The sequence below is a fragment of the Micromys minutus genome (assembly GCF_963924665.1).
Source record: "Micromys minutus genome assembly, chromosome: 29".
In the NCBI taxonomy this organism is placed as follows: Eukaryota; Metazoa; Chordata; class Mammalia; order Rodentia; family Muridae; genus Micromys; species Micromys minutus.
The window spans coordinates 26821232-26839519 of NC_137964.1; the positions used below are offsets into that span (position 1 = coordinate 26821232).

General features: G+C 45.2%; 2 protein-coding genes across 2 annotated transcripts in view; one reads left to right on the plus strand and one right to left on the minus strand.

The window, feature by feature from the left end:
* Nucleotides 1-207: 207 nt before the first annotated feature.
* On the plus strand, nucleotides 208-10305 carry ERP29 (endoplasmic reticulum protein 29). Its single transcript, XM_080940484.1, has 3 exons — nucleotides 208-395; nucleotides 5320-5458; nucleotides 6672-10305. Exons 1-3 carry the CDS (start codon nucleotides 252-254, stop codon nucleotides 7169-7171), a joined length of 783 nt encoding a protein of 260 aa, XP_080796610.1. The 5' UTR covers nucleotides 208-251; the 3' UTR covers nucleotides 7172-10305.
* Nucleotides 10306-10404: 99 nt separating this feature from the next.
* The window catches only part of NAA25 (N-alpha-acetyltransferase 25, NatB auxiliary subunit), a 45967-nt gene continuing 38083 nt past the window's right edge, over nucleotides 10405-18288 (minus strand). The window contains exons 18-24 of the mRNA XM_080940483.1: nucleotides 17869-18112; nucleotides 17348-17471; nucleotides 16240-16305; nucleotides 15087-15184; nucleotides 13737-13847; nucleotides 13005-13151; nucleotides 10405-12540 (exon numbers count right to left, since the gene is read on the minus strand). Coding sequence (XP_080796609.1) covers nucleotides 12418-12540; nucleotides 13005-13151; nucleotides 13737-13847; nucleotides 15087-15184; nucleotides 16240-16305; nucleotides 17348-17471; nucleotides 17869-18112 — 913 coding nt within the window. The 3' untranslated portion in view covers nucleotides 10405-12417. The remainder of the gene's footprint in view (nucleotides 12541-13004; nucleotides 13152-13736; nucleotides 13848-15086; nucleotides 15185-16239; nucleotides 16306-17347; nucleotides 17472-17868; nucleotides 18113-18288) is intronic.

The following is an 18288-nucleotide window of genomic DNA, read 5'->3' on the forward strand; positions in this document are numbered from 1 at the left end:
AGTCCCACCTCGCCGGCTCGCCCGTCACGCGGCCCCGCCCGTTCGCGGCTTCTCCCATCACGCATGCGCAGCCGCCTCTCTGCCACGCCCCTCTGCGGCCCATCCCTTCCACCCTAGAGGCGGCCTGAGCCGCTCCGAGTGGCCACGTGCGCTCATGCGCGCCGGCGGGACGGCCCTCCCAGTGACGTGACCGCCCACTCGGAGCGCTCCGGCTCTAGCTTGCCCGTCTCCCGCTCCTACAATCCGGCGTGATGGCTGCCGCGGTGCCTGGCGCCGTTTCGCTCTCCCCACTGCTGTCCGTTCTCCTGGGCCTACTGCTCCTCTCTGCTCCGCATGGCGGCAGCGGCCTGCACACGAAGGGCGCCCTTCCCTTGGACACAGTCACTTTCTACAAGGTAATGAGGGCAAGGGGGTCGTGCGCAATTGGAGATTGACGCCCGTGGGAGCGCGCAGGGCCCCGAGGGGTGGCAGCAGGCGGTCCTTAGGGACCATCCCTAGACATCCCATCATCCTATAGGCCCGGTGTTGACAGAGCAGGGGCGCACCCTGACCACCCGGCATTCTTGCTGCCCGGGTCCTCGCTACATCTCTCTCTCTCTCTCTTTTTTTTTTTAAACAAAAATGCTACCAAGACGCAGTCAAGAGAACTAAATGTCCCTTCCCTTTATTGATAGGGAAAAAGACAATGCCGGGAAAGATCCAATCCACGAGTCACAAGTGGAAGACCGGAGGGCGGGGCGAGGTCGACACTCCTCAGCTCACTGATGGGGTGGGGGTGGCCGAGAGAACTCCGTACGTTAGCCTGCAAGTCTGCTCCTCTGAGGATGGATTGTAGCATGTTTGGCAATGTGCAAACCAGGTTCAGACAGCACGCCTACAAAGTGCAAGGGTTAAAATAGGTGCAGGTCTCCCACCTGTAAAGAAGAACATCTCGTGGACGGAGAACGAAATGAACAAAACCTGGTCGAGGCATGAAAGAAAAGACACTACCCTTAGCAATTTTTCTTTTTTTTTTTTAAACAAAATTTGGCTTATAAGGCTGTGTAAGTGAATAGTGAAAATGTTGTGGGCTCAATGCAGTGGCCTTTATGGGCCACTCTTCGTGCATGTCTCTAGTTACTAGAAGCTTCTCACTTCCTCTATTGGGCTAGCTCAGTATGGAGAGAAGTGGTCATTTTCTTATTTTGTTAGAATGAGGAACTGAAACGCAGAAGGGGACTCTAAAGGCGCCTGTGTCAAGTGGTTGGACAGGGCTATTTTGGATAAGGTTGCTGTTAGAACCCTACATGTTGATCGTAATTTCAGTGGTTCATGTACAACATACCAAATTATCATATCCAGTGGAGCAATCTTTTGTTTTATATCTTGTTTTTGCATATTCCTGACAGTTTTGAGGAAAAAATACCGAATTAATGAACAATTCTTATTATCCTGGTGCTTCCTGTGTAACAGTCATTCTCCAGTGGGCTCATCTGTACACAACAATGTTTCCTTAGTCTTCTCCCTTCAATTAGAAAAACTCAGTGGACTTTTAAAACCTTTATATTTTAACATTTTATTAAAATAGCCACAGGATACCTTAACTTCTTAACTGTCTTCTTCTCACTGAATGTTTTTATAATTTACAAGTATAAATTTAATTAAAGATATATGTTACAAAAAAAAAAAAAAAAAAGAACCCTACATGTATAACCTGCTCAAGTTCTGTTTTGTTTTTTCTTTCTAAAAAAAAAAAAACGAAGCCTGCCTGATGGGCTATTAAACTTCTTATCAATCATCCATTTAACTCTATATAGCAATCTAGTAATACCACAGTCCAAGTGTGAATAAAAAGGACATTTTGCACCAAAAGTTTTATCGTCCAATGCTCCTTTAAGGAGTAAGGACTACCTCCCTGCCCTGAGGGTGTCATCCCCCTGCCCCCTCAACTTCACAGGCCACCTGGCAGTACCTTGAGATCCTACTTATTAATACAGTAGCAAGCCCTATAGGGAATAAACCTTATTGCATCTCATTTCCTAGCGAGTTGCCCCCTTTTCCAGTCTGCTTCAGGCAACACAAGCCTTCTCTCTGACTGTCCCAAGCTCACAGTTGTTGGTCCATCTGCAGGGGTCGTTCCTTGTGACTGGAACATTCTTTGCCGTCTTTGAAATAGGTTATTTCTCATTGCTCTGTCTTAGGTTAAATGTTAACTTCTCCTGTCTCTTTCTTGCTTTCTAAGTTGCCTGGACTGAGAAAGCCGTCCTGTTGCTCTGTTTGGCTCCCTTAGGGCAGTCATATTTTTTTTCAGCTTGTTATTCATATTTCATAGAATATTATGTTTATGAAGTATCTGATCTGATTTGAGAGAGGGGTAGGTTTATTTTTATTTATTTATTTATTTTGAGACAGGGTTTTTCTGTGTAACTTTGGCTGTCCTGGAACTAGCTCTGTAGAGTGGACTGGCCTTGAACTCAAGAGATCTGCCTGCCTCTGCTACTCTCCCCAGTGCTGGGGTTTAAGGTGTGTGCCACCGCAGAATACTGGGTGAGCCGTGTTCAGGAGAGTGAACAGGTGTCTCCTTCAGTCTTTTTCAAACTATTCTCTCTTAAAAGACAAAGGGCGCCTCCTGGTGTTTTCTCCAGGAATCTTGTTACATGCCTTGCCTTCCAGTGAGCTCCAACTTTAAAAACCGTTTTCTTGTAGTTCTTTTCAACCATCACTAGAAGGCTTCAGAGAGGCTCAGTGATGTTCACTGCTGTGTTCCTTTAGAATCATCTGGGATGTGATGGGCTCTTAGCAGATTCTTTTTCAGTGAATAAAAAATTTTAGCCAGGCATGGTGTTAACACTGAGGAGAGAGAGGCAGAAAGGTCAAAAGTTCAAGGTCAGTGTAGGAAACTTAATGAGCATGGCTTAAACCCATGAGATGGTTTAGGAAGCTTCCACCAAGCCTGATGACCTGAGTTCAATACTCTGGATCCACATGGTGAAGGGAGAGAACTGACTCCCACAAATTGTCCTCTGACCTCAATTCACACCACGGCATGCCATACAGACTGCCACTACTACCTCCTGTTAGCTAAACTCTCCTTTCCACGTCAGTGTCCAGCCATCCTGTGGTAACTGGTATCCTGTATTACAAATGTATACCCCTTGGCTGGGATTCTGTGCTAGGCTTTTGCTACACCACCCTGCTTTGACCACCCTGACTCACACCCATGTGGTGTCAGCTCTCTAATAAGACGCCTAGAATTCTGTTCATTCCTCAGAGTGTCTGCCATGTGCCAGGTACTGGGACTTGAGAAATGCGCTAGAACACAGGCAGATATGGTTTGCGAACAAAGTGGAGAGAGCCTTAGGGGGGAATAAAGCAACAGGTGATTGGCGTGGTCCTCTCCCCTAGAAGGGAAAGTTAAACTGAGCTTTGAATGATGGAGGAAGGCAGGAGAACTCAGGAAGAAGCTTCCATGCAGCAACAGCTGGAGCTAGTGTTGAGCAGAAACAAGGCCAGCTGGGCTACAGGGATATGTTCTGATTGATATTTTCAGTCTCTCCTGCTGCTGGGCCCTTAGAGCTCTGGACTTTTTGGTGTCAGTGACCCGTTCCCATGGCTTCTGTCTTTCATGTCCCTTAATAATGTAAAACCAAGTGAATGTCAAAAATAAAAAGATCTTTTTATCTTCAGTGTTTGCTTGTGACAAAAATGACAGTTTGGGACCACAGCATTACAAGCATGGAAGGTTGGAGGAGGTGACTGGAGAGAGATGGCTCGGTGGTTAACAGGAAACACTGTTCCTACAGAGGCTGTGAGTTGAGTTCCTGGCACCATGTCAGATGGCTCATAGCTGCCTGTAACTCTAGTTCCAGGGGGTCAGGTGTCCCCTTTTGACCTCCTCAGATGCACATAGCCACACATGCACATATTATTAAAAGTAATTGTTTTAAAGTCAGACTTTAAAGAAGGCAAAACTGTACACGAAAGCCAGTTGGAATTGAATCTGTGCTCATACAAAACACATGTGTGAACATTTAGGGCAGTGCTATCTACAATAGTAAGTAAGAGTAAGAAACAATTCAAGAGTCTATTACTTGATTGTATGGTTTACTTGGAGGGAAAAATATCCAGTGTGCTAAGCAAGGTATGCTGGCACATGCTGGAGCACTTGGGAAGCTGAGACAGAAGGACCAGTGTAAGCCAGCCTGAACTACATAGATCCTGACTCCAAAAGAAGATAAAAGGCTTGAAGTACTATCACGTGTTATAATATGACAAGTTTTAAAACCATGGTAGCAAAGAAATGAGACACAGAGGGCTGTGATTATGAGTAGACAAACCAGAGATGGGTACAAGGAGGATAGGGGAGGAACTGTTCAATGATTCATTCCTTCTGGGCAACTAGATAGTAAATGGTGGATAAGTAGCATTGTTAATTCCTGTGAGCTGACAAGGTCCTCCCCATGTACAACAGCTGACCTACATCTTGTCCTGCCTCTGCTTCCTGAGTGCAAGGATTATAGACAAGCACCATTTTATTTGGCTGAACTTGCACTCATCAGATGTGAAATGTTTCATTAACTTTACCACAATTAAAATTCTGGCCTCAGGGCTAGAGAGATTGTTCAGTGGTTAAAAGCACCGGCTACTCTTCCAGAGATCTTAAGTTCCAGTCCCAGCCATCTTTAGATGCCCTCTTCTGGCATGCAGGTTTGCATGCAGATAGAACACTCATACATACATGTACATACACACACACCTGCACACACACACACTAAAAAAAAATTCTGGCATTGACAGTTTAAGACAGAGAAGTAGATAAAAGGTACTCTGGTCTCAGGAGAAAACATTGACCCAAGTCTGACCTCTGCAGCCATAGCAGCCTGAATGGTTTGGGTACCTTAATGTGGCTATTTGCTTTTAGCAGATTTGTAGTTTGGTGTTTACTGAAAAGGATCTCCTGAGTTGGCAGAGATGCCAGGGCACAACAGACTGCATAGGTATCCCTAGCTCTGTTTATGCACAACTCTGTCTTTTCTTGTTTTTCTGTGTAGACCAGGCTGTCCTGGAACTCAGAGATCTACCTACCTCTGCCTCCTGGGTGTTGAATTCAAGGCATGTCACCACCATTTCTGGGCTCTGCAACTGTCTTTTGCTAGTGGGAACTTGTGCCGAGTGTGACACAGTAAAGAAAGTATGTCCTAAGCTTTAAGGGAATTAGTAATTGGTGGCTCGGGATAGCTTGTCTCCTGTGTAGACTTGCTTAACAGGGTGCCCTTGGGAAAGGGGGTTAGCCCTCAAAGTCCCTAAACACCCAACTTGCTCAGCTCTGTGCACCCTCAGGTCATTCCCAAAAGCAAGTTCGTCTTGGTGAAGTTCGACACCCAGTACCCCTATGGAGAGAAGCAAGATGAGTTCAAGCGTCTGGCTGAGAACTCAGCCTCCAGCGATGATCTCTTGGTAGCAGAGGTGGGGATCTCAGGTATGGACAAGTCAGGATGACTGGGGAGGGGGACTAAATAACCCTCTGAACCATTCCCCGGAGGAAACTGGTTGTGTGGTCTGTGCCTGCAGCAAGCACATGATGCCCCAGAGCAGCCTACAGATGATGTCCCTCTTCCAAAGCCTCATCTGCCCCAGTAAAGCTTCTCTCAGAACCAAATCCCTCCTTGTAAGGCAGGGCAGGAGGAGCACCATCCTCTTGTCTTCCTCTCAGTTTCGGTGCCAGTGTTGGATTGTTGAATGTAGCTGGCATGAGCCCAAGCCACCAGTAATTGAAAGGTGGTTTGTACAATTGTGGTCACCAGCATCTAGTGAGTGACAGTTCAGAGATCCAAAGACACCAAGTTTCAGTCCTGACTTGGCTGTTACACAGGGACTAAGATGTACCTTAGCCACAAGGCCTGCAGCTCCAGGGTAGCTAGACAGTTCCCTCAGAGCTTGCTGAACAGTTTACTGTGGCAGGGCCCACACTGAGCCTGTGTCTACTATGTGCCAGACCACTGGGCTGCTTTCCATGAGTTCTGTTGGTACCTCTGAAGGAAATGCTATGGGACTGTCACCTGCTTCACAGACCTGTGGCCTAATGCTTAAGACTTGATGGGGCAGTTAAATGCCAGACTTAGGGGCTTGGAGAGATAGTTTGGCAGTTAAGAGCACTGACTGCTTTTTTAGAGAACCCGGGTTCAGTTTCCAACACCCAAATGGTGGCTCACAACTGTCTCTGATCTACCCTCACAGACATACATGCAGGCAAAACATTGATGCACAGAAAAATCTTTAAAAGAAAAAAGAATGGCAGATTTAGGACTTGAACCTTGCCTGGAGACTACTTCTCTGTCTTGTCTTGTTTCTCTTTGTAGACCAGGCTGTACTGGAGCTCAGAGATGGGTGTGAGCTACCACCACATACTTTTAACACTTCATTCTTCCACATGATGCTCCCTCAGTGGTCTCCCTTGCAGTCTCACAGCTCGACTGGGCTCACACACACAGGTTCTGGCAAGTAGTGAACACAATATTCAAAAGTTAAGCATCACTGAACGGCAGAGAGTAAAGCCACGCAGCTAAGGAAAAGCACTCAGACCCCGGTCTGTGGCAGAGCTTGACACTAAACTATGCCCCAGCCTGGAGGTTCCCCTCTCAGCAGGCCCTGTAGCAGTCGTGCTAGTTCTCATGTCTGGTTACTGTTCGCAGACTACGGTGACAAGCTGAACATGGAGCTGAGTGAGAAGTACAAGCTGGACAAAGAGAACTACCCCATCTTCTACCTCTTCCGGGATGGGGACTTTGAGAATCCTGTCCTGTACAGTGGGGCAGTTAAAGTTGGAGCCATCCAGCGCTGGCTAAAGGGGCAGGGAGTCTACCTGGGCATGCCTGGATGCCTGCCTGCATATGATGCTCTGGCAGGCGAATTCATCAAGGCCTCCAGCACAGAGGCCCGCCAGGCCATCTTGAAACAGGGGCAGGATGGCCTCTCGGGGGTGAAGGAGACAGACAAGAAGTGGGCCAGCCAGTACCTGAAGATCATGGGGAAGATCTTGGACCAAGGTGAAAACTTTCCAGCCTCAGAGATGTCCCGGATCAGTAAGCTGATCGAGAACAAGATGAGTGACGGCAAGAAAGAAGAGCTGCAGAAGAGCTTGAACATCCTGACTGCCTTCCGGAAGAAAGGGGCTGAGAAGGAGGAGCTGTGATAGGGCACAAGGGTTTGCTGGGGGCGGGAAGGGAGAGCTATGTGCTGACTGTGGGGGCCCGTAGGGGCAATGGAGCAAAGCAGTCCTGAGTCAGAAACCTGTGCCCTGAGTGTGCCTGGACATTCATGCTGCTGAGACCATACTTAGGACATCCCTAGTGCCAGTCTGGAGAGCCGAGTCAGTAGATGGTGCTATAGAGGGAGGTATTGCCCAGGTCCTTGACAGGTGTAATTCTGATGAAATAAAAGTCTGTTTTGGTTAGATGGCTTTCTTTTCAATAGTACTTTTGACCCACTATCAAGAGTTCAGCCTTTAGTCTAAGCTGTTGTGTATTCTATTCTGCCAAGGCTCTTCCTTTGTTTCCATGGCCATCCATGTGTCGTGAGGTGCAGTCTATATACTCTGACCTCATATGGACAAATAACAAGTAAAAGAAACAAGTTTCATTTCTCTCTGTAGAGCAAGCAAAATCTTACAGATGTAAGTAAGAATCTTAGAATTTATACAACCAAAGCCAGATATGCTCACACTAAGCTGAGCACTAGGGAGGTGGAGGCACAAGGATCAGGAATTCAAGGCCAGCTTCAGCTACATAGTGATTTGAGGACCAGCCTGTGCTAAATAAGACTGTCAAAAACAAAGCCACATGAACATTCATTCCAGTTTCAACATTAAAATATAAACTACTTTCCAACAAAATCACTTGTTGTAATCACTAACTTTTGATAAGCTGACTAGCAACAACTGACTCAGATTTAGGAGACTGGAACTCCTCAGCATTGAACCCGAAGCCTGCCCACTAGTTACAAAATGCCCTGGAGCTGCAGCTCCTCAATGAGGAGCCTGCTCAACACAGTTGGCAGAAGTGTGAGTCGCTCATGCTCCTCCACTTCCGCCAGGCTGCTGTCCTGATCCAGAAACAGCAGATAAAAACCCGTGTTCAGCTGAAGCAAAAACACACATTAGCTAAGGCTGTCGATGTGACCCATCCTTAAGGGTGGATTGCGCTCACAGTGCATAGAATCTACATCTCAGGAATGTAAGATCTAGAGAAGCTAATATTTTGATCTTCAATTTTAAAAAATTTGTATGTCTTGAGTGCTGCTTGCCAGAAGAGGGCGCTGGACTCTCTGGAACTAAAGTAGTAAATGGTTGTGAGCCGCTTGTAGGTTCTGGGAAGAGCTCTAGAGCTAACTGCTGAGCCATCTCTCCAGATGCTAATACTTTAGTTTTTAGTTCTAATTTTAGTTGTAATCTACTTTAGAATTTCTCTGGGTGCTTTAGAAACACAGACTTGCCTTAGCTGTTCTGGTTTATATACCTATCTAGGCCAGGCTAAATCTAAAGAACAAAGCTGTCTCTTCATCTTTTGCGATAGCAGTCTACCTACCCCTGAGCCCTTACAGGATGGACTTCAGGCTAGCTGCAGCCATTTCTAGCTTCAGAAGCTCAGGAGCAGAAAGTCTACAATACCATGTCTTCTGTTTCAGTCTGAATGTGCTTAAGAGATTTGCATATGTCACGGAAGAGCAGTCTCCTCATTTTGCAGGCAGATGATCACGTCCAACACTGGCACAGGAGTTATCTGCTCTAATGCTGGCTACCTACACCCTTCTTAGGGGTACACAGGCACATACGGTTTAATGGAATTCAGTAAACTGAAGCAGCAAGCATTGGCTCTAACATTAAAAAAAAATTATTTTAATGAACCTGCACATTTTCTCAAATAGTGCCAAGAGGTACTTTTAAATTCAGGAGCACAAGTGCTATTAAAGGGCAGAGGGGCAGGACAAAAGTCCAAGGCCAGCTTGGGTTGTACAGGGAAGCCCTGTTTTGCAAAAAGAGATCCCAATTTTAACTCTTTTGTGGGTCCTGTGCAATGTTTGTGGGATAGAGAGAAGCTAGAGTTGAATAAAGCTGTGCCGTCCTCCACGCCCCCAGTGGGTAACCCCAAATACCATGACCATGTGACCCATCCTTTAAGTTTGGCAACCAGGAAATAACGCCTGCAGGTTTGCACCATGTCAGGAAGGTTAAGAACAGGCAGGCACTCATCATTTTGCTGAAGGAAAAAACATCCAAATGAAGTTCATTCCTCCCTGAAGAAGCAGGCAAATCCTGCTACGGGCATGCACTATCAGGACAAAGAGGAAAACAGTTCCTACTTCCACTGTGTCAGCAGACTGCCTGAATAAAAGCTTGGGGTGCTTTGCTAGGAGGAGCTCTGCCCTTGACTCATTCAGACCTGCACACTCTGACATACGTCAGCACACAGCTTCCAGTAGGACCCGGGGTCTCGGCAGCTAACAGATGGTACATAAGGGCTGCTCACATTCACCCATTAGTAATAAGTGGGAGGGGAGTGTGCAAGGCACAGCTGTTATGCCAAAAAGATTAGTTTTGACCTTTACTCTTTGGGTTTTGTTTATTTTCATTTATTTGTTTTAAAGACAGTATCTAGTAGCTGAGTATGGTTTTGACCTGATCCTCCTGCCTCCACCTCTTCAAAGCGGGATCTACAGGAGTGGCCCATGCTGGCCCAGATTGGGACAACAGTACAGAGTTGAGATGAGGCACTGTTCTGGAAGCTCTGACTTTAAGACTGAACAAAAATGGACCAGGAAAAGTGTCGACTTAAAATAAAACATTTATGTAAATTAGCCTGTCCAGTTAAAGCTGATTTGCTGCCTGCACTTAGTTCTCAAGAGCAGATTTTCCGTACCAATAAATCACATAAAAAAGTAGGAAGAGTTTCAACAAACCTGCAGATAAATTGAACCCCTTTTTGTATTGAAAAAGTTGAAATGAAAGACATATACAGATTAAACGTGGTGACTGCAAAATATAATGCAATTTTGAACAATTAAAATTATGAAAATATACAAAATTGATGGCAGCACAGCTCGGTTTGTGCACTCTCCATTATGTGGAGACACTACAGAGGACTCTGTCCACGGCAACCCAATTCCTGCTTTGCAAAGTCTTGACTTAGGGTCTCAGTAGTATAAAAAGCAGTGATTTCTTTTTTTTCAGTCTGTAAACAGTAGTCGTGGTTTTTGTTGGTTTTTTTGTTTGTTTGTTTTTTAAGTATCAATTTATCACACAAAAACAAAACAGAGCAAAACCCATATAAACCAGAACAGCAGCAGCAGTGGCCTCTGAGCATTCTTAGATACTAATGACATACAAGCACGGGGGGGGGGGGGGGGGGGGGAGCGTTCACTCAGTAAGAATGAATATATATATATATATTAACTGTACACAATGTATAGTGCATGACAGCTTCCAAAAGAATAAACTGATAAAAGATATTGGCCATTTCATAATTTCATTCTTTTTACAGTTATCTCAAAATGTAAGAATTAGATCTGATTGAAATGCTACATTTAGTAAGAAAATCAGCAAGTAACAGAGGAAGTGTAAACCCAACCTGACATGTCAGTAAGACAGGAAGTCCTACATGTTAGGGCAGGGGACTGACTGGACAGACCATTAGAGAGAATGGAGCTCTGCCTGAGGTCAGAGACAACCCAGAGTCCATGCTGACTGACGATGGTCAGCTGATAGCTATTTTAGAGCATCTATGGCCATAAATATACAGTACAATTTGAATATCCCAAAAAAACATTATTTCAGGAGCCAAGGCAGTGCAGGCAAAAGCCCACCCAGTCCCATGGGAAACAGGCCACAACTACAGAAAAGGACCACAAGTTGACATTGGAGGCAAGTCAAAATCAGGGTCTTCAATCCATCTTATCCAAAAAGGCCCTTTCTTTTGGGATGGAGCATGTGATACTCTGATGCAATTCTGTGGTTTAAGCTCCAGCACATCTTACAAGTAAGGAAGTAGCTTGTACAGATTTCCTTACACGTTTCAATTATTATTGACCACTATGCCGATTTGTGAACTAAGACTGTCAAGATAAAGGGTAAAATGCAACATAGCCAATGAGATTCTGTCAGCTGTCCTTTAGCTGTTGTCTGTCACCTCTTTGCTGGAGCAGTACATGGGAAATACCAATCCTCACCAAATTCATTTTTTCACCTTATAGTTACTCTCACAAGTCAGGTGACAGGGAACAAGACCAGAAGCTGGAGAGGAGATTCAGACAAACAGACATGGAAGGAGCTGTCAGAGCTCGGCACGACATAATCAAGAGCTGTTTTCATCTTCTCTCAGACCAGCCTCTTGACCTCAGGTGAACAACATAAATACATCCTGATGCAGTCAGTTCTCAAGTGTCAATCAAGCACACTGGCATCAGGCCTGTTGTGTAACATATCTTTGTCAACCTAAAACCCAGGTTAAATCCATAACATACAATTCCTTCTGCCCCAAACCTCCCTATTGAAAGCACTAAAGTAGTAAATCTGTTTCCAAGCATATTTACGCATATGTGTGTGACTCGTGAATCAGCTGCAGAATGACTCAAAAACAACAGCACAAGTATCAGACTCGCTTGCACAAATCATGTACAACCCTGTCCAACAGCTTTTTCACCTTTCCTAGAGGACCAGTGGTGCAGTCTCAGCAGCTTATGAAGCTCACGGTCGGCTGTGCTCGGACTTCCTCTTCAAACTGGGCTGAACTCGGACTTTGTCGCTTCCCTGAGGCTGAGCTCTCCCAGGAATGGGGCTGGGGATGTCTTGGCTGTTGGGGCTATGAAGCCAAAACTGAGCACCTGCAGTCATGTGTGGTGCCCTGCAGAGTGGTGTACTCAGCCACATCTCACCTGAGCCTTTGTGGACCCATCCTGGTTCTGTGGGAACCTCACAAAGAAGCTTCCACTAAGGGAAGGTCCCTGCTCCTGAGTGTGCTCCTACATCTACTCTTTGCCTCATATGGCTCAAGTACTAAACCAAAATCCACTGCATGATGGAAACTCAACCCGCCTGCTCTGAGGCTGACGTTATACTTATTCCCTATTACTGCTTGTCTAGAGATGCCCACCCCAGACATTTCTGGTGATGGGAGTGAAGTGGGGTGCTCTTGTTGCTATCCTGTATGTATGAACAGGTATAAAGAGTGGTAAACCCAGATGAGGGTCCTGCTTCTGGTTTATATACAATAATTTAATTTGTTGTATATATTTAATACCTCAAAAATTAATTCACAATCAAAGTCCTTCATGCATTTGTGAGGAAGTTCTGGATTAGAACGATGCCAGCCAGATGCTGTTTTTGCTGGGGAAGGTGGTGTGTCGTCTTCTGCTGTGGAGTCTTCGGTGCCTGTGGTTCATACTTCCTTAAATTTTTAGTTTCTTTGTAGTTTCAAGTCTTTTCCTCAGCAGCTCCCCTGTCTCCAGAAGCGAGTGCAGGTAACTGCTCTGCACTTTGCCCTGCACAGTCCTTGAAAACTTTCTTTCCTCCTACAAAAGAAACAACAAAAAGTAGTCATGCAGTTTATGGTGACCTCACACGAACACCCAGGACTGGTCTTCCAGAGGTCCTGAGTTCAAATCCCAGCAACCACATGGTGGCTCACAACCATCTGTAATGGGATCTGATGCCCTTTTCTGGTGTGTCTGACAGTTACAGTGTACTTAAATCTTAAAAAAAAAAAAAAAAAAAAAAAAAAAACCCAAAGAATATGGAAGAGGAAAGCCATTTCTGGCGTCAGGTGACTCAGATAATGCAAATGTGGCACAGACTGGGATCAACAGGTGTGGACCCCAGACCAAGAAAAATGTGAGTCTTCCTGAGTAGCTTGGACACAGAGCTCTATTTTATGACAAGCTAGGCAAGGTATAAAATCTCTGATAAGTTAAGCTGATCTTCAGGAGGAAATTTCAACTTGTGCACAAAGCATGCTTGCTTGTTCATCATCTCTTACCAGAGAGATACAAGTGTCTTCTAACGTGAGCTCCTCAAGTTTAAGTGCAATTAGATGTGCTTCAAGTCCTTTAATATGATCCACAGCATTGGAAATTACTGTCTGAAGTCCAGTAACGTAGTCTTGGAAACTGGTGAAAACTGGAGGCTGAGGGGAAAAAGAAAAAAGCTTTTAGGAGCTTCCCAAACCTCTCCTATTGTTCTAGCATGTCTCAACACACAGTGTCTGATGCTGTGAACACAGGGATGGACACAGTTTGGCATAAACAGACTATCTGGAGTAACCTGTTAGCTGCTATCTCAACAGTGATGGTTTAGACACTCTTTGATGGGATCCTGGGACTAACCCAGGCAGCGTGTGTGCTCCACAAGCACTCTACCTCTGAGTATAGATCCAGAGTTTGGGTTTTTCTCCTTTTTTAAATGAATTTCTATTTCTTACTCCAAATATGAGCTGGAAGAGAAAGTGTGTTAGTTGCTCCCGACTCCTTTGAGGATGGTCCTGGGAATCGGTGGCAGGGACAATGTAAGTTCAGAGACAGCTGGCTTACATAGCAAGACTGGTGTCCCAGTGACTGGGGAGGCCGAGGATCAAGAGTCAGGACAAGTCCAGGCAGCACAGAACGGCCCTTTCTTAAAGGGATGCAGGAAAGGAGCCTACAGAGAGCTGGAGGCTCTAACATGCAGGAAAACAGCAGAGGGAGAGGCAGTCCAGTTCCTATTCTGTCATTACCATGATGATGCTTGTTTCTTTTTTCTTCTTTTTCTTTTTCTGAATACTTATTTTGTATGGTCGCAAGACACTCTCACAGTAACTGGACACCCAAAGGACGATAGAAATAGTCTGAAAGAGGAAATTTGCAAATATAAATTACATTAAGGAGCCAGAGACAAAGGTTTAAACACAGCAGAAGCCAACCAGTGACCATGGAAAGGGACAAGCCAACCAGGACTGACAGCTGTGGCTATGGGCCAGAATAAACCTTCTCCCTTTGACGATCCCTTATGCATCTGTCACAGCAGTTTGTTGTTCCAACAGTGTGGCTTTTTATCCTTCTTTCTGGCTCTCACTCTGCTAGACTCCATTTTGCTTCCCTTCCTTAAGGAAAGGAGAGATCTGCGTGTTCCTTTGCTAAGTGCAAAGTGCACATCCCACCATGTGGGACCCAAGGGTTCCTTACAGTGTTTACTCTGCACATGGCAATTAGTGGGACACGTACCCTTGAGCATCCAGCTGACTCCTGTTCCACACCATGGGAGTATGTGTATAAACACCACTGCCTGGAGGAACGCTCTGCAGTTAAGAGAGCCGGCTGCTCTTATAGACCTGAGTTCGGTGCCCGGCACCCACATGGCAGCTCTGGTCTTCTGCAAGTACTTATATGCAAGGCACACATGAACTAACACAGATACACAATATACACATAAATCTAAAACAGTAACAAAAATCAGGGCTGGCAAGATGGCTCAGTGGTTAAGAGCACTGACTGCTCTTTCAGAGGTCCTGAGTTCAATTCCCAGCAACCACATAGTGGCTCACAACCATCTGTAATGAGATCCGATGCCCTCTTCTGGTGTGCCTGAAGACAGCTACAGTGTACTTACATAAAATAAATAAATAAATAAATCTTAAAAAAAAAAAAAAAAAAACCAACAACAAAAATCTGGTTAAAAACCAAAGTTTTGCTGCCAGGTTTGCTGGCATATGCCCATGACTCAAAGGAGGCTGAGGCAGAGTTCAGAGTTCAAGGCCAATCTCAACACAGGAACACTTTCAAAAAAGCAAAATGGGAAGAAATTGCATTGTATTTTATCATCCCCCAGACGCCTGGACAAATGATGGTGTGAACCCAAGCAAAGCCCACAGAGGACAAAGCGGTGACCCAGCAAACCTCAGAGGAAGAATGGAGCTCAGAAGCTGTCCCTAAGCACAGCAGAGGAAACCAATTTAGAAAATGACAAAAATGACTTCTAGTGTCCTAAACAATCAGTGACAAGGGATAGGCTTCAGAAGTAAAGCCCATGCTCCGATGCTGACAAGAGTTAACAAAAAAGCCAAGCCCTTAGGAAAACGAGGACACACCTCAACGAAGAAGGCCAGATTCTCCAGGACTGCAGGCTGGGTCTTCACACTACCATCTTTAACTTCTAAGAGGTCACCTTTACATGTGCTGAAGACACCTGAGGGGGGAAAGGTTTTATGCTATTATTCTCTGTAAGTTTAGATGCTTTTACAAGGTAGAATCGGGAAATAAGCATGGGTTCTCTAAGTCTGAGTCTAGCTTGGACTACATACTAAGTTCCAAGCTGCCTAGAGCTACAAAATGAGACCCCGTCTCAAGCACCCCCTCACAAACAAAGAGTATAGGCATATAAAGTTAAAAGTCTTAACAATTAACATGCTATAGTCTTCAAAATATGAAAAGTAGTCTTAAAAATTAAAACTGCTAGGATCTGGACATCAGCTAAGAGATCTGAAATACAGTTAATTATTATAAACTACTGGCTGGGTGGTTTAGAAGACTTGTGTCATTGTGACCTGAAAGGCTCGGAAGGTCACTGGAGGACAGCATGTGCATGGGGCTGGAGAAATGGCCTGGTTAATAAAGTAGTGCCATCACCAGCAGCCACGGCCAAGTAAGGCACAGCAGAGTCCCTAGGGCAACAGTGGACTAGTCAGATCAACGAGATGTGGGCTCCTTGAGCGGCCTTGCCTCAGTGACTAAGATGGAGTGAGGTAAGAGACTCAATCTCCAGCCTCTGCACACTGATGATACCCTCCCATACACACTTTCAAACCCCACATCTCCCTCAGCCCCCACCCACATACCCCCATGCCAGCTGAGACTATTAACTTCATACTGTAAAGAGACTGACCAACTGAGTCTATGTAAGCCTATACCCACTGACATCCCTGTTTATACTAGTTTTCAGGTACTTCTGGATAAGCTTAACTTTCAGGCATAACGCTGTAATCCCACGATAAAGAAAGAAGATCATCAAGCCACAACCATCCTGGGCTACACAGTAAGTTTGAGCTAAGTTTGGAATATATACCAAAACCATCTCAAACGCAAAAATTAACCACCATTAACTTTAAACAGTAAAAATTAATCTTTAAAAATAAAAAAGCTTATTATTTTCAATTTCTTCCATAGGTTTATATATTTTCACACACTGCGCTACTTACTGCCAGACACACAAGCGCAATTTAGGACTCTACAATAAAAACTTACCTTTCAATAGTTCTAGTAAAGATGTAAGACTATTTTCTATCCGTTCCTGTATATCCATGGTACCCTCTAAAATCGAAAAACAAGCAATCAACATTGGTCTTGTTTTTTTTTTTTGTTTAAAGAAAAAGCAGCAAACTGGGCCTGGTTACATACAGCTGTGATCCCAGAACCCAGGACACTGAGGCAACCAGACTGAGTTCAAGCCCAGCCCACATGCTATGCTAAAAAAAACCAGTGGGCTGGGAAAGCCACTTGTCATCAAAGTTGAGTTTGAGCTGAGAGCCAGTTGTTGAAAGGAGAAAGCTGACTCCTCAGTTGTCCTGAGCCCTCTCCATGAGTGTTGTGGTACAGAAAAGTCCACAGTAGCAGGCTGGAGAGATGGCTCAGCAGTGAGGCGTATTTACAGCTCTTGGAGAACCTGAGGTCAATTCCCAGCACACATTTCAGGATGCTCACAATGGCCCGTATCTGGTCTCCATAGGCACCTGCCCTCTCCTGCACACTCCGAGACAAACAGACAGACAGACAGACAGACACACACACACACACCCTAAACAGTTAGTTGGTGCTAGAGAGATGGCTCAGCAATTACGAGTGAGTACTGACTGCTCTGGTAGAAGAACCAAGCTCAATTTCTAGTACTCCCATGGTGGCTCATAGCTGTAACTTAATTTCTAAAGGATATGACCACCCCCGCCCCCTTTCTGGCCCAGGCATGCACATTACGCATAGGAAAACACACAGGCAAAATACCCATACACGAAATAAAATAAAACAGAGAAGCAACAGTAAACTTAACACTAAGATGGCAAAGGCCTTTTCACTAAGACACAGACATATTTAAACACTGTTGCAAGACAGAGGCAGAAAGACAGAACTGCAAACAGGAGGGACAGAGCTCCTGCTCTGGACAAGGACTGTCCCAGGCTCTCTAGCAGGACTTGCCAGTTATTCTGCATTTACTGCAGATCCATCAACATTGCAGGGATGGGGGTGCGGCTCAGCATGTGTGTATGTCTGGTTCCCCATGTCTAGAGTTTTAGTATTTATAGTAGTTACTAACACTTTAGTGACAAAGGTGCAGTAAGTACGAGCTATGCATACGTACCTAAGCCACTGGTGTCAAGTTCATACACATCGCTGACAAGATGAAAGGCGTGGACTTGGCACTGACAGCAGCCAGAACTGAAGAACCTGCCCATCCTGGTGGGGACAGGCCCAAGGAAGGGGTACTGGAAAAAGAGAAAACCACATCTTTAATTCACAAAGTATGAAAACAGGACTTGTAACTACTAGATAAGATGTAATAGGAATCCATCCATTAGACACCCAGTAACTGACTCCCACAGTAAAAGGAAAAGGCCATATGTATTAGTGGAGCATGGCCTGTGTGCCTGTGGTCCCAACACTGAGGCAGGAGACTTCAAATTCAAGGTCATCCAGAACTATATACCAAGTCCCACATCTCAAAGGGAAAAAAAGCTATTTTGCTGTTTTTCCTGACTAATGGGTCTAGACAAAGCAATACCCTGAAATGGCCCAAGACTTTCCATCCCTCTTTCTCTGTTAAGCAATCAAATCAGTTGGTGGATAATTATTGAGCCTCCAACAGCAAATACTTATTGATACCTGAATTTCCTTCTCAATAAACCGTTTCCCCGTCTCCACGGCCACTTCTAGCTGTTGGAGGAGCAAACGAAGGATGTCGATACGGGAGGACACACCATTCTCTGATGTCTTCTCTGAGTTCTTTGGCTCCACAGGATGGGTAAGACTTGGAAGTCCACTGATCAGCCTCAACGTTAAGGAGCGAATTCTTAACCACATGGTCTCCTCCTCCAAGGAGAGCTTCTTATGTTCTTCAGAAACATTCCTTAAACAGAAACATCCCCAGACCATCCATTTTACTCAACCTGCTGCCTCCAAAGCTTCGAGCATTTGGTTTCACTTGTCAGGATACCTCAGTACAGTTCCTGCCTTCACCTGTGGCTCAGTCCAAGCATCTGATTACCAGGCACCTCACACACAACAGTAGGCTGTGCATGGCAA